We start from the raw sequence: 16530 nt of genomic DNA, 5'->3' as shown, positions 1-16530 counted from the left end.
GGATGCTGAGCATGCTCTCCCTTTATACACTTTGGGGGTTCCACCCCTAAAGTCTGGCAGACCTGCCATGCTGCAGTTCACAGTCCGGTTGGGGAGCTTCTCACTCCCTCTCTTTGGGAAAGGCGTGATGCCCACTTTCCCCCAGCTTGTTTCTGATTGGTGGATTGGCTCCACCAATCAGGATTGAGGATTCTCAAGTCCCTGAACATGGAGCTCGATCAGGTAAGTCTGTCACCATAAAAATAAGCGGTCCTTGCTGCCTAGGGTGGCCATCCTAGAGGACAGTCCAATTGTCCTCTGTCCTCTATCAATGTGAAACTGGATGCCTTTATGTCCTCTATTTTTCTCTTGAAGAGAAAAATAGAGGACATTAAGGTGTCAGGTTTCATATCAGTAAAGGACAGAGGGCACAGTAGCAGAAAACTGGAATGTCCTCTATGATGGCCACCCTATGACTGCTGGGAGGGGAAGGTGCCGGGGCTGCTGGGGCAGCACGAATGGCAGCAGACAAGATAGCAGTTGCACCCTCATCTCTCCTCCCCTGCTGAGGCCTCTTAGCACTGAGGGGCAGGGTGGCATGAAGGGCAGCCAGCCATCGAGATTATGGCCACCCCTACATCCCTCTTCATCTCCAGGCCTCTCTGCCAATTAGCCCTGAGGGGTAGGGCCTCTGCAAAATGCCCATGAAATCAGCATTCCATGCTATAAGTGGGCTGCAAAAAACCTTTGCCTTGCCACGATTTAGGTATGCCGCTAAGTATAGTTAAATGTCAAGGACCAAATCCTCAGCTGGTGTAAATAAATGTAGTTCTGTCCGTGGAGTTGTGAAGATATGGCTCTACGTGTCAAATTTCGTTGACGTTCTAAAATTTTCCAGGTGCAGTTCTGGTTATAGCATCACATCATGAGCAAATTCTGTCACTATCAACCAGCTGCTAAAACAGCAAAAAGTACACAAACAATACTCTAAGTAGAAAATTAGAGGCCAGGTTGAAAATTTGGCCTAAAAGTAGTAGGAAACCTCTGAAAATGAACAGTCCAAGTGTTTTTTAATAACTAAGATATACAAGCTAGTTACTATTAGCAGACAGGTTATGTATTATGTAAGCCCAATCCTAGGAAAGGTTATGTATGTGAACATCTTTACTCATTAACAGGGATCCTAGTTTTCCATTCACCATGGAAAACCACGAAAAACTTCAGAATCCACATTTTTCTACAAGCTACTGAAAGTGCAGTGGCATCCCACTGCAAGTGGCACCATTTCTGCTCTGTTTTATTTTTGCCATGGATTTTGCCTTTCAGTTTTAACCATGGGAGTTGATGATCTCAACTCTATGCAATAGTATTCGTTCTCAAAGTTGTAGGCATTCCTTAATTTAAATATAGTATTAGATTAACATTTCAAGGCTCTGTGAGAAGTGTGTAATAACAACAGAAAAAGAAAGGTAGCTATTTCGTCTTTCTGTAGCATGTTAGATCCCGACTCCATGTGGCACCCAACAACTAGGAAGATGACAATCCAATTGCTTGGGATCCAGTTGCTCAGGGAGCAAACAGGGACCAAATATCAGCACACATTGCTTGACAGCAGCTTTATTCAGAATGGAGACAGCTTCGGGCAAGCTCCCAGAAAAACAATAAACCAGGGAGCAGCAGTGAACATTAGTTTTTTTTTTCATATTTATACACCTTGGTTCATATTCATTAACATTTACTCCATCTTTGCCTCTCCTTCGTTCCACCCATATTCCTTCCTATCTCAAGCTCCTCCTCTGTTTACTGTTTACTTCATTATCATGGAATTGCCTATGCATTTAATTCACTTACATGTCTTTCTGCCATGAGCGCATGCTCAAGACCATGAACCCAGCTTCTCTTGGTCATTTGCTGTTTCTTGCTGACTCCTTCATCTCCAAGGTCTTACTTCTGCTTTATCTCCTGACGATAGCTGGTGAGCTGCATCCTGTTCTCCTTGCACAGTGAATCATACATCCTACACACTACCACATTGTTAGGAAACTGCTTGCCTAAGCTTTTGCAATGTTATTTTTAATGTATCATTCTGCCTTGTGGTTAGCAGCTTTGCTGGCCACAGGCTAAAGCCTTTATTCAGCTGTAAATCTAGTGCTCCCCAAGATCCAAATATTGTCCCCTAACATAGCATACTAGGTAGCAGTAATGGAGGGGAGAGTAATCGTCGTATTCTATTTTTACAACAATTAGTGACAAAGCTGTATTTTAGAGAACAGTAGTTTATTAATGCAAAACAAAGTGCTCTGATAAATATTGTTGACACTACTAGCAGGATGCATTTCCCCCTCTAGACTCTACAGAGTTGTTTGCAAGAGCAGCTGAGGCTCCAGGCTCAGGTGAGACTTCTGGAATATCGTGTAAAACAGCAGCAGGTAAAAATTGTGCAGCTCTTACAGGAGAGGGAGATTCAATACAGTGACAGGGGAGATGAAAACAGTGTCATTGACCTGGGAGAAAAAAGACAGTATGCAGGTAAGAATTTAATCCTTTTCAATTTGCATTTATTTTAATTGTGTTTACCTAAGGCGGGTAAAACTGAGACTTTTACTGTTTATAGCCCTACTCTTAAATTCCCAGAGGAAACTGTCCTACCAAGACATAGCATTCAGTTGTTATGCAAATTTTGTTGCTTCAGGATTAGACAGTGCAATAGTCTCTATACAGAAGTATATCTAAACTGCCTGGACTCTGATGCTGGTGCAGAATGTGTGGCTGCATGCTCTTTTAAATGAGATAACTTGTTGGGCACATGTTATATGTGGGCATAATGATTTATTGGTTTCTGAGTACATTTTAAGATGATAGTTTTGACCTTTAAAGCTCTGAACATCCTAGTACCAGTGTATCTGAGAATCCACCTCTCCCTAGTTTTGTGTTACTGCTCTAGCCACACTGGGTGGTGACACCAGAGCTGGTGCTCCATGCTGTCTAAAAATGAGAGAGAGCTGTTTACAGGATGTTTTCTATGAGAGCCCCTCAGCCGTGGAACTCCCTATCGTCTCAGTCCAAAATAGCCCAGCTCTGTTGACATTAAAATTTGGAACCAAAAGAAACTCTAGTCAAATATTGTCATAGCAGCAGGGAAAGACTTTCTCAAGATTGTAAAGTGATACAAATAATGGAGACTTAAAGAAACAACTAAGGTCTGTTATGTAGAACCACATTCTTTAAGAATGTAAAGAGACTGAGTTAGGAGGCTGACAAGAACGGGCAGAGGCCTTCCAAATAAATATGGCTTCAATAATCTTTTTCAGCCAAGGGATGTAAGCCACTCCAAATAAAAAAAAATATTCCAAGGCATGGACTATATAAATAAATAAACAAATGTGCCTTAAACTCTAAATCATGACTGTTTTAAATTTGATTTTAGAAACACTGAGCAATGCATTATGTATGACTTGATTTCTTCCAGAGGCACAGACACTACCACATAGCCAGGACATATAAAGCAAGACATTTAAAAATGATAAAAAGTTTAGAATCCTGCCCCAGGGCAAGTAGAAATAATACAGATTTCATAGAATTGTTATTTGTATTCCTGACCGTAACCTTAGTGGGACTGATGATTTGATTAGTTAACAAAACACTGAGTCCCACTCCAGTTACTTTGGGCCAGCAGATCTAGCTCCTTGAGGAGCCTCTCCACAAATGCTGTCATCTACAATGTGACCATGGTAAGTGGTCCACAGCTAGAGCACCAGGCCCCACATATCTTTCTAGTGTTCTTGGGAGGTGGGGAGGTTTTTAATAAGGGTGCATGGTGATCTATGGGGAATTCTGATGGTTGATGGTGGCTAACTTCTGTCCCCCTGGTGGGGGCAGAACCACCTCCAATAGTAAAAGACAACAGGAAGACTTAGAAGCCAACATTTTAAGCATATTTTGTCTTGAAGTGAACACAGCTCAATAGGAAAGATGAATTTGTCTCTTTGAAAGTTGTAGTACCAAAATGCAACACAAATAAGAGAAAATCAAGCCCACCAACAGTAATTTAGGTGGATAGAGGATTTTACTCACAGAAACTTAGGAACTTACATGATGAAGAGGGCATTTTGTGACTGTAATTAGCTTCTAATGTGGTATTTAGACTCCTAAATCCCCTAGTGAATCTAGCCCTAAACTCTGAATACCCTGACCTCCTACTAAAGTAAGTCAGTGGCATCTCAGTATGTCATAGGTTTTATCTCTGTTTCGTAATTTTTTCCTAATGTTCAAAGATACCCTATCTCACAGAGCTATTTAGTCAGCAGAATATGAATAACTTAATATTTTGGATTTCTGCTACATCTTACACCATAAAGAAAATCTTTCTATACTCCAGTTGTCCTCTCAGCAATGCACCATTTTAATTATTAAAATCATGGTACCCGTGGAAGCAAACCAGCATCGTCCAAGCTGGGTTTGAGGCTTTAATTTTGATTTGCATCTATGCTATAGAAAGGACAATCACAATATCTGAAAGGCTGAAAAATATTGTTATAGTCAGAGAACATAGCTTCTGTGTGTGTTATTCTAAAATTCCATGAATCGGGAGCTGTTTTGTGCCGTCCAGGACACCCCTACTGGCAGTCAAGAGCTTAAGGAGAAAAGTTGAATCATAAATTAATACAAATTTCTTCTGCTTCTATAATAGATGAAGTTATCTTGGCAAGTTTTAAAACATCAGTGCAGAAAGATTGTAGCAGTTTTGTTGCAGTTATAAATGAAATTTTCTTTACCTTCTGAGTATTTTATAGGGATCTCCTGGGCAACCTCACTCAGTCATTATCTCTGTCAAAATCATCTAAACCCACCTTTAATGTAATTCTTCAAAATCAGTTGAACTATAGTAGGAGTGAATTTAACCCTGTGAAACACAAATACTTCCCATTTTGCATGCTGTTGTCTCTGCAACTCAACCCCAGAGCTTTTCCACATCAGATCTAAGTAGGTAATCAAGAGTAAGTAGAGATAGCAGTTTCATAGATCCATATGAGACTGAATGGTTGTGTTTTGAGTTTTCAGTGTATAACTAATCCTTCAAAATTATTAGCTTTGTTATAGCAGAGGCACCAGGCCATAGCAAAGGTATCTTGCTGTTCATCACATTCTTGTGTAGACCATCCACTTTAGAAACTATAAAAAATGGTACACCTTAACCATGCAAATCTGGTAGGCTATTCATCTAAGGCAATCTTTTGACTTTGACTTTTTATAACTAAAGAAAATTGTTGTGGAGCCAACCCCAAAGGCCAGATTTCATCCCGTAATCCAGGGGTTTTCAACCTTTTTGGATCAGTATACCTCGGCAGCTGGAGACAGAGCGGGGGGAGCGGGTGGTGGTGCATAGCTGGATGTGGAGTGGGGGACAGGGAGGGCAGCCAAACATGGAGTGGTGGCAGCCACTGCACGTGACCTTCCCCCGCCCCCAATGTCTGGCCAGGCAGGCAGTGCCTGTGCAGCAGTGTGGGTCAGTGCGTGGTGGTGCTCCATTCCCACCCGCCCATGTGTACCCCCTAGGGCCTTCTCAAGTACCCCCGGGGGTATGTGTGCCCCTGGTTGACAACTCCTGCCATAATCTATTGCAGAATTCTCACTTCCCAGTCTATATATCTAATGATCCACTTATACAAGAGAAAAGGTCATTGGACTTCTGTATTATATTAGTGCTAGTAACAGTAGAAATAATAGTTTGTGTTTTTATTTATAGTATTCACACCACACATTTCCAAGTGAGATGAGAGATGAGAAAATAAGGTCCTTGCCCCAAAAGATCCCAAACCTTACCTCTCTCTAATCACATACAGGCAACTTCAGGAACTGAACTCTTACAGCTACCAGTCTTCAGATCCTGTTCTTCCTATCTGCACAGAGTCAGGGTTTTCCTTTTTATTATAATTTACACACATTTTTATATTTACACACATATTATATAATATTATATAAACATTAAGGGAGTTAGGTCCCAGTTCAGTAAATCACTTACGTGCATGCTTGAGTACTTTGCACACTTTGGATTCTAGTGAAAAAATCATGGGTGTTTCAGAACATTTTTTTACGTGTCTCTCATAGATTAGTTTAGATGTTATTTAAATTACTCTTTCTTCTATAGTCTGGCCAAATCCTGGCATACTCATTTGTTTTCAGTGTAAACAGTTTATTTTCTGTATCTAAACTTTACTGGGACTGTCTCTGGGGAGAAAGAAAATGGTTCAGAAAATTGTAAAGTGGCCAAGAAATGCAAAAATTTTTTATATATATATATATATGTAAAAAATGCTGGCAAAGGTCCAGTGAATATGTTCAAAAGTTTTTCAGAAGTAAATTGTACATTGAATCAGCTTTACCCTTGCCAGGAAAAACAGAAAATATTGAAAATTATACATCTTTCCTGTTTGACTGCTTGATGGTAGATTAGATATAAACAAAGAGTTCTTTTCATAGGATAATTATTAACTCCTTGGAGAAAAAAAGATTATACAATTATATTACTATTTTATATTCACTGGAACTGATTTTGGCATTGTCTTGAATTTTACTTAGCCATTTACACCAAAGAAAAATTAATGAAAAACAGTATTAAATCAGCATCATCACGTTGTATACAGTTTGCACTGGCATAAGTTAATTTGCACTGATTTTGCTGAAGGTGAAAAAAAACACATCAACTCCACCTTTTGCTTCCTTTCTCCTAACTTTGATTCAGCCCTGTTGTTTGTGCTGAACAGTTTTCTGAGTTACACCAGTGTAAACTTTTCAACCTAACTCAGAGATATGCCAGTGCAAATGAAAACAGCGTCAGGACCACACTACTAAATGACTTTGCAAGATTTACAAAGATCCCCTTGAAGAAGTATCAAAATTTTTGCCAATCTTTACTGAATTATGGAAATAAAAATGCTAAATCAAAAAGATTGATATAGAAAGTCTTTGCATATATGTCTACTTTGTTCCCTTCTAGCTAATATGCAAGTGGTACATGTTTATTATAAATGGATTATGCTGATGATGATCCCTGTTTGTAAGGCTTGTTATTAATAATATTGTAACTACAGGACCAAAACATATCATTCAATTGCTGTTTTGAGAACAGATTGTGCTGAGATTTACAATGATGGTCATAAGGAAAGTGGATTTTACAAGATGAAACCTCTTCAGAGTCCTAGTGAATTCCTTGCCTACTGTGACATGTCAGAAGGTGGAGGCTGGACTGTTTTTCAGAGACGTTCTGATGGCAGCCAGAACTTCGATAGGTAGGAGTTGGAGCAAGGAGTTAACATTAAAAATGAAGAACAAGCACCTGGAATTAGGAGGGACCAAGTTAAATATTAACTTTAAAAATATGTCTGTAAATATGTATTGCAAATGAAAAATGAATAGGCAAAGCCACCAAACTGAGCTTCTATAAGTACGTACACCTACGTGGCATAATGTAGTGCTTTACAGAACTCCCTGAATGGGCTCCATTAAAACTGGCAGCTTGCTACGCTGGGTAATTTATTTTTTACAGCAGTATTTGTGGTAATTTAGATATTTGTGCCATAACATGGTTCTGTTATGTGCAATCAGGATTATTCCAGTTTTAAGCACCGGAATTTCATTTTGCATACTTTCTGCTCTATGTAAATATCAAACTAATGCATCTTCTAAAAAACTCTGAGAGGCAGATAGGTATTAGGGATGCTTGGAAAAATATCTCCCCTTCCCAACCCCCCTTGGAAAAATTAAACTTCTTAGTGAAAAACCAAAACATTAGTCAGGTATGTTCAGTGACACTAACTCAGTGCAGGAAAGTCAAAATTGAAATTCAGTAGCCCAAGATCCTGTTTCCTAGCCCTGAGCTTCTTCATACAGCATAGTTTTATAATCCATGCACAATTAACTTAAGTGATAGTAGTTGTACCCTGTGGCCACATCTACACATGTAGCAGAGTGTGTAGTTATTACTTCGCAGTACCATTGCCTCACATTTTTTTTCTGACGCTACTGCACAGTAGCAATGAGCTACTGCACAGTAGCTTGTTACTACTGCATAGTAGCGTCACCACATGGTTAGTGCCTGGCAACGCTACTGCATGGTAGCAATGAGCTATGGTGCACTAGTTTGTTGCTACTGTGCCATAGCATCTCATGTAGATGCACCCAGTAGGGTGTATTATTTTCCTGGTAAGCTTTGAAGCTACACTGCCCAAAGTAAAGATCTTTAAACATTTAAATGTCTCTGAACATTTGACTCCCTACTTATAATTCCTTTTGTTTAAACAACACCTTGCATTGCCCATGACATATATATAGTACCTATTTGGTTCTCCTTCTTAAAAATCTACTAACACTTACTGCTAGACAGCTCTAAAGCCACCAGTAAGCCATACCCTAATGAGCAAAAGCAGTTTGCAAAATCATAGTAGCTATATCTGCAGGAGTTGTTTAACCTATTTAGTAAAATCATAGAAAGCCTACTATTTGTGATGAACTAGTGTGGCAGATGTACTCTTGAGTCACTTATGAAATGTTTCTTCATGGAATAATTTATTAATTTGCAAAGTCTGCTTGTTGGAATTTAGGTAAATCATGGGGTACAGGAAGTTAGACTAGATGGTCATAAAAACTTTTTTAAGTTCAAAAGCTATTAATCATGCCCTGTTTTGGCTGTCCTCATGAAATCTAATCTTAACTCAGGGATACAGTCAGCAGTAATGCCATTTAAGTCAAGAGAAAGCAGAAGAAACTCCATGTAGGTAACAGGGAGGCATCGACATGTTCATTAATGTGCAGTGCCTACTGCGCATTAAATTTAGTACTTGCAAAAGGAAGTACTAAATAAAGGCACAGTAGGCTGCCCTACTGCACATTAATGTAATCACTTTTTTCATGACAGTTAATGCACAGTAGACTAATACTACTGCACATTAGCCTAATAACACAGTTTTTGCCATGACACTGTAATGCACAGTCAATCAGTCTACTGTGCATGAAGCATCTCATGGATACATTAAATAAAACCAGAGTAAATGAAATAAGAATCATATCCAAAATATTCGTTTACTAATGCTTTTATAGAAGACTGTGAGATTAAAGTGATGTTTCTAGCAAACACTTTATTCTTTTTAAATAACCCTCATAATTTGTTTAAATTTATTTTCAGAGTATGGGCTGACTATGAACAAGGTTTTGGAAATTTTGTCTTGAGAAATGGTGAATACTGGCTTGGAAATAAAAATCTTCACTATCTGACCAGTCAAGGTAAGACTCGTATCAAAATAATTTTCTTCTTTAGCTGCCTTTGCCCTCTAGACAGATCTACCATCTGTTTTTTGTTTGTTTGTTCGTTCGTTGTTTTGTTACTTTGCCTTTTCAGCATCAAAATCTGATATCTTTGCACTAGTGTTAAATCCTGTGTCTGAATGGAGTTTCTGAGGGCTTGTACCAGTACAAAACCCATCAGAATCGGGACAGTGCTCTGCAGTAAATAAGGACGTAGCATTTTGAACATTCAAAATCTTCAGATCCATTCACCCATTCCACAACATCAATTTGACTGGCAGTTCAGGCCCAGACAGTGAACTTCATTTAGTATGGGTTTGTAATGGTATAGATCTGAGCATCTTTTAGCATTTCTAGCATCTTGGGAATGATGATGATGACAGTATCTCCTTCCTACTGATTTACTGTTCTAACTTAACCTCCCTTTGATATTAGGTTACTGATTGTTAGAACTCCATTTCTTTGCAGCCAGCATAGCTGAAGTCTATGCCATTGTATCCTTTGTGCTACTAGTAAATGAAGTTAGCCTGAGTTTACCTGCATGTGATAGAACATTAACACACACTTGGCCAGTTTGCTGACAGCTTACATTAGGAGCATGTCCTGACTGCTCAATGAAACTTTGAGAATATCAGGTAAATTGTCTTATGAGATAAGGAATCTAGGTCAGTGGGACTGGATAAATGGAAGTGACAAGAAAATTTGGTTCACATATTCAGGGCCAGACCCGCACAAACTATTACAGCTCCACTGGAGAGTTTCTCACTTTTACACATGCTGAAGATTTGGTTTTGGCTGTTAACCTTTTCATCTACAGAGGAGTTGAAGGGTTTGTCCTTCCATACCACAGCCTGGTATCCTGCTGTAAAGCATGCCCACCCACTTGCTCCCATGTGCACTAAAATATTGGTTTAGCACCTTCTCTTTTAAATAAGGCCTCTAAAATTCGGAAAATAAAGACTAGAAAGAGGATTACAAATATGGAACATTCTGTAAAGAAGACAGAATACATTCATGCAAGAAAGAACAAAAACCAGGGTTTTAATCTTTTTTTGTATAATTAATACATTGTTTTTATTCTGGGGAATGCAAAGAAGGATGCTATAATAGGAATTATATTTTGTTGTTTAAGGAAACTATACTTTAAGAATCAATCTAATTGATTTTGAAGAAGAACGGCGCTTTGCACAGTATACAAACTTCAGAGTTGCAGATGGGGAGGTAACAATCAGCGTTTTAATTAAAATATTAATTCTGTTAACAACCAATATTATATTAGTCTGTAAAAATAGTTTCTGTATTTTTCTTGTACATATGGTATCCAGTGTTTCTTATTATCATGTTTTCTTTCTTATCAGTTGCCTGGAATTTTAGATTGTATAACAGCTCTCTGGTTTAAGCTTGTCAATTGGTTTCAGTCAACCATAATTTGTGTCTGTCTAAAAGGTTTACAATTAGTCTTTTGATTCTACAGCAACATTTATAAATAATAAACAGTTTTCACAGAATTTTGCTGATGCTGTTAATGATCCTGGCCTGCCAAATTTTTTACAAGAAATGTGTTTCATAAGGTGAAATTTTATTAAGCAATATTAGCCTTCATAAACCACAGCATATACTCTTTGCTAACAAAGGTCATCATTCAGCACAGTACTTCAACATGTGTCTAACTTTAAATATGTGAGTAGTCCTCTTGAAATAAGTTCATAAAGACTAGTCACGTGATTAAATTTCATAGAATTCATAGACATTAGAACTGGAAGGGACCTCGGAAGATCATTGAGTCCAGCCCCCCGCCCAAAGGGCAGGAAGTCAGCTGGGGTCACAGGATCCCAGCAAGATAAGCATCCAATCTGCTCTTGAAGGTGTTCAATGTAGGTGCTCGAACCACCTCCAGTGGCAGGCTGTTCCAGATCTTGGGGGCTTGGACAGTAAAGAAATTCTTCCTTATGTCCAGCCTGAAATGATCTCGCAGTAGTTTGTGACGGTTTGACCTCGTCATCCCTTGGGGCACTCTGGTGAACAAACATTCTCCCAGGTACTGGTGGTCACCCCGATAAACTTATAGGTGGCCATCAGATCACCCCTGAGCCTGCACTTGTCCAGGCTAAAGAGCCTCATAGCTGTCAGCCTGTTGTCGTAAGTTCTGTTTTCCTGACCTCAGATCATGCGCGCAGCTCTTCTGTGGACTCTCTCAAGCTTCTCCACATCCTTTTTGAATTGTGGAGCCCAAAACTGGATGCAGTACTCCAGCTGCAGCTTCACCAAGGGCGAGTACAAGGGGAGAATGACATCCTGGGATTTGCTTGAGAAGCATGTATGGATGCAAGCCAGCATTTTGGTCGCTTTACTAGCCACAGCATTGCATTGCAGGTTCATGTTCATCTTGTGGTCAGTGATGACCCCCAAGTCTCTTTCTTCTGTAGTATTAGCCAGCGTAGCACTGCTGAGCCTATAAGGATGCTGCAGGTTTTTCCTCCCAAGGTGGAGAACCTTGCATTTTTCAGTGTTAAATACCATCAGGTTCTTGTCCGTCCATCTGCTTAGCCTGTCCAGGTCAGCCTGGATCACCCTCCTGTCTTCAGGTGTGGATGATTTGCCCCAAAGTTTGGTGTCATCAGAGAACTTGGCCAGTCCACTTCTAACTCCAACGTCCACATCATTAATGATAATGTTGAACAATATGGGTCCAAGGACAGAGCCTAGAGGTACTCCACTGGTCACAGGGTACCATGATGATTGACTTCTATCAGTTACCACCCCCTGGATCCAACCACGGAGCCAATTTCCCAGCCAGAGGATCATGGTGGACCCAAGGCCACAGTTGGCCAGTTTCGCCAAGAGGTGATCATGGGATACCAGATTGAAGGCTTTTTTCAAGTCAAGATATATGATATCAATCTCTTCTCCCTTTTCCAGGTGATAGGTCACCTGGTCATAAAAGGAAATGAGATTGGTCAAGCAAGACCTACCTGCAACAAACCCATGCTGGCTATCCCTCAGGATGTTGGCGTCGGCCAGTTCATTAAGGATGGCCTCTTTACTAAACTTTTCTAAGATCTTCCCCAGGATGGAAGCCAGGCTGATGGGCCTATAGTTTGCCGGACCCACTTTCCTCCCTTTCCTGAAGATAGGCACCATATTGGTCTTCTTCCAGTCTTCGGGCACTTCACCAGAGCACCAGGAGTTCTCAAAGATCTGTGCCAGGGGCTGGGCTATAATGCTTGCCAGCTCCTTGAGTACCCTGGGGTGTAGATTGTCAGGGCTGACTGACTTGAAGGTATTCAGCCTCTCAAGGTGTTCCTTTACGAGGTCAGCATTGATGGAGGGCAGGGGATCTCCCTCACCCGAACCGCCCTCTCCCGTGGTGGGCATGGGCATCCCATGGGCCTGATAAAAAGACCGATGCAAAGTACCCATTTAATAGGTTGGCTTTTTCCTGGGCATTAGGTTTCCCATCTGGTTCAGCGGGGGTCCAATGTTGCCCTTGCTTTTCCTCCAGCTCCCCACATAACTGGAAAAGGACTTTTTATTGTCCTTGATGCTCGAAGCTAGTTCAGTTGCAGCCTTGGCTTTCCTGGTTTGCTCCCTACAGGACCAAACCAGTGCTGAATATTCCTCCTTGGAGGTGAATCCCATCCTCCATCCTTTGTAGGCCTTTCTTTTTAGCCTCAGGAGGTCTGCTAGGTCCCTGGAGAGCCAGGGGGTCTACTGTGCCCTCTTGTTGCCTTTCCTCCAAGATGGAATAGAATTAGCTTGTGCATCGAGGATCACTCCCTTGAGGAGCAACCACTCTTCCTGAACTCCCCTCCCCCTGGCGTCATGGTCCTTTAGGGCCTCACCGAAAAGCCTCCTGAGCTTGTGGGCACATGCTTAAGTACTTTGCTAAAATGGGAGCAAACGCTCAGACTTCTGGGAGGCACTGAGTACACGAAGTATGTATATACATTAAACACCATTAGTTTGAAAACAGGACAACAGTAAAGTGTTTAGCAGCCAAGAAAAACTATAGAAACTTCTCAGCACTTTACAGTATCTGACTCCGTAATCCTAGTTCCTGTCAATGGCTGACAAAGTAGGACAGAAAAATAGAAATGGTTGACAGAGATCTCAAAATCGTCTTGCTTTTTTTCTGAGTAGGTTCCAATTGTCTATTAAATGAAATAGCTAAATGACCAAACATTTTTAGTTTATAAATAGAAGCAAATACAACATGCTTATTTCATATTTCTAGGTTACATTTCTGAACTTATTTGTTAAATGGTTACAGCAGATTAGTCTGATTTCTCTGTCTCTCTCTTTGTCTCCCTCCCCATTTTTCACTAGGGTTCATACTGGATGACTTGTGGTGAATACTCAGGCACAGCTGGAGACTCCTTTACTGGGGGGTTTCACCCTGAAGTGAAATGGTGGTCTGATCACCGGGGAATGAAATTCAGTACACGAGACAGAGATAATGACAACTATGAAGGGAACTGCGCTGAAGAGGATAAATCTGGCTGGTGGTTTAACAGGTCAGATGTTTCATGAGAATACTAATATTAGTAATTAGGATATTGCCATATGATTATCTGTGAGGTATTGAACCCATGATATGAGCTAGAATTATTATCATTTATTGTATTTTAAACCTGTTGCTGATGCTATCATAGATGGTTCAGCACTGGCCTATGCGTCTTTGGCTGACCATGGAAGAAACAGCTGGCCTGACAACCCTCTACCACATTATCACCAGCTGCCATTGGTCTGACTATTTCCTCTGTGCTGGTGTCTACAATTCAAGTTCCCTGTTTTACAACTACCAGAAGCAGACATTTCTACAATGTCCTGTGGCAGGACACCTTTGGTGCCTGCCATTGTAAGAGGTCTGAGCAGGCTGTGATGCAGCCAGCAGGTGCGGTGCAGTCTAATGAGGCAGTTACACTACCATGGGAGGGCTCCTGGATTGGAGGATGGGGCTAAGCCAGCCTCAGTATAAACTCTGGCCCTGAGCTGGAAGCTGCTGCAGGGTTGCTGCCAGAGAAACATTGCCCAGTTGGAGCTGCTGCTCCCAGAACACCTGGAGGTTAAGGGTAGGATCTATGGGTATGAAGGAGGCTCCTGGTCCTGGGGAATGACCTAAAACTACACCCTGCTAGGATTGGATGGTGTGGTGGGGCAGCCTGTGGCAGGGTAGTCCAAGGAAATGCCACACAGATGCCTCCCTAGTGAAAGGCGAGAATGGGGCGCCATATAGCCTCAGCCCCCACGACCTGGTGGGTTACACCATGGAGGGGACCGGCGAGGTGTGCAGGCAAGTCATCAGGCCTGGGATCCAAGGGATGTAAGGTCAAGATCCCCAGTGAGGGGGTGGAGTAGTAGGCCCAGTGAGGGCATGTGGGAAGGCTGTGGAGAATAGGGTCCGCATGGGTGGGCCTGAAGGACCGAGCATGAGCCTGCCTTAGAGATTAAGTGAACTGGGTTTGGAGGTACATGAGAAGATGGACCTGTATGAGAGAGAGAGGGTGAGTGGCTCAGTAACCTGATCAGAGAAACCCTCAACTGGTCAATGCTGGGACCAGGACCAGACTAGTCCAAGGTCCAGAGTGCCCACCGCTGGCCTAGAAGTGAGGCCAGGGCTTGTGTGGCCAGAGGTCCTGGAGGGGGCCACTGCCAAGAGGTTAGAGGGCTTAGGGAGTTTTGCAGTATGAGGGCAGAGGTTAGATTGCCTGAGGAGGAGGGATCCAGGTGGTGTCCGAACATCAGGCAGGCATAGAGTGAGGTCTGTTGTGGGGCCAAAGCCACATAGTGATGCCATATGTGAGGCATGGGACATAGTATAAGGGGAAGTTCAGAGCTGTGTAGATGACCTTGGCATTGGACAGTAAATGGGCAGCCTTCTGCCTTGTAAACATCTACTAATTAAATACAGCAGAGGTGAGGCAGGTGGGCAGCTTGCCCTAGGCAGGTGGGCAGGCCAATTATTTGACCAGCCATGAGATGGCCCCCCCGTCACACGTACACATTCTCTTTATGTGAACAAGATTACTTGGGCAGGCCATCCAGTGCACGTGTGTGTGAGTGATGTAATTTATGTATATAATATCACTAGTGCTTTCCAGTCTTATAGCATGTAACTAGATCACATGTGACATTTGTGCAGAATATCTGAGAATAGTTAGTGGTGAATTAATCAATCTCTAATACCAAGTACATCTGTTTCTCTACCTCAGTTCATAGGGTCTTATACTCTTAACTTTCCATACATCAAGATGGTACTACAGCCATTGAATTAGGAGTTATTTTCTTTTAGTTAGAGCAATTACTTTGAGAATAAAAATTATTTAAATTAGATGTAGTCAAAAAAATTTTGACTGATAGTATTTCCTATATTTTTATACAATATACCAATGCAGATAAGAGAATATAAGTAGTAACTAGTAGTAGAGCTCACTTAGATGGCTGCCTAGATATATAGCTTCAATACTGTAATAATATTAATATCATTGAAGCAATCTATCCTAGCCAGCCATCTAAGTAGGTTCATTTGATTAATAAGAAACATAGCCAAGCGCAGCTCTGCAATATAGTTGTGGAAGGTTGCTATAAAATACAGTTGGAAGAACCACATTACTATCTTTTTTTGATCTGAGTTTACTTGGCATGAGCTGCCAGAAGGGATCAGCTCCATTCTGTATGTCACCTGCTATTCCTGCTTTTAACCCCACAACTCCTAGAATTCAATACCAGTTTTCTTTGGTGAAATGTGGTAGCTAGACTGATCTCCTTATATGTACAGGCAAAGTCTGACCCTCAGGCCAGATTAGGCCCATGGTGGACTCCATTTCCTTGCAGCCCCTGTGTCACTCTGGCTGGTTTCCAAGAAGACCAGAGGAGCAGCAGAGCCATGACAGCACAGGGCCAGGGTTTCCATGGAAACCGGCCCCAACAGTGCTGGCAAGGCATGTGGCTGAGCAGGGAGCTGCTCTGGCACCCGGATCTTGTGACAGTGAAGGCGTGTTCAAGACCAGGGGCAGAGCTATGATCCACTGCCCACATGCCCTGGGCAGGGTGTGCAGGCAGCGCAGTCTGGCTCTGCCGCAGCTCCAGACCACACTGCTACTGCTGCAAGATCCCAGGCCTGGCCCTGGAGCAGCTCCCTGCCCAGCTGTGCACACTGCCTGCGCTGCTGGGACTGGTCTCCATGGAAACCCTGATCCCATGCTGTCACAGCTGCAGCTACACTTGCCAGGGGCTGCTGGGATATGGAGT

General features: G+C 41.8%; 1 protein-coding gene across 3 annotated transcripts in view; it reads left to right on the top strand.

Moving 5' to 3' along the window:
* FGL1 (fibrinogen like 1) overlaps nt 1-16530 on the top strand; it is a 50845-nt gene that overhangs the window by 23984 nt on the left and 10331 nt on the right. For all 3 annotated transcript variants that reach the window (XM_090036024.1, XM_090036023.1, XM_090036025.1), the window contains exons 4-8: nt 2328-2508; nt 7109-7268; nt 9161-9258; nt 10412-10500; nt 13606-13793. In XM_090036024.1, coding sequence (XP_089892150.1) covers nt 2328-2508; nt 7109-7268; nt 9161-9258; nt 10412-10500; nt 13606-13793 — 716 coding nt within the window. The remainder of the gene's footprint in view (nt 1-2327; nt 2509-7108; nt 7269-9160; nt 9259-10411; nt 10501-13605; nt 13794-16530) is intronic.

This window comes from Crocodylus siamensis, chromosome 2 (assembly GCF_052110815.1).
Source record: "Crocodylus siamensis isolate JL-2025a chromosome 2, ASM5211081v1, whole genome shotgun sequence".
Taxonomy (NCBI): domain Eukaryota; kingdom Metazoa; phylum Chordata; order Crocodylia; family Crocodylidae; genus Crocodylus; species Crocodylus siamensis.
Note: the sequence above shows the minus strand (reverse complement) of the source record. Positions and strands in the feature narration are given on the sequence as shown.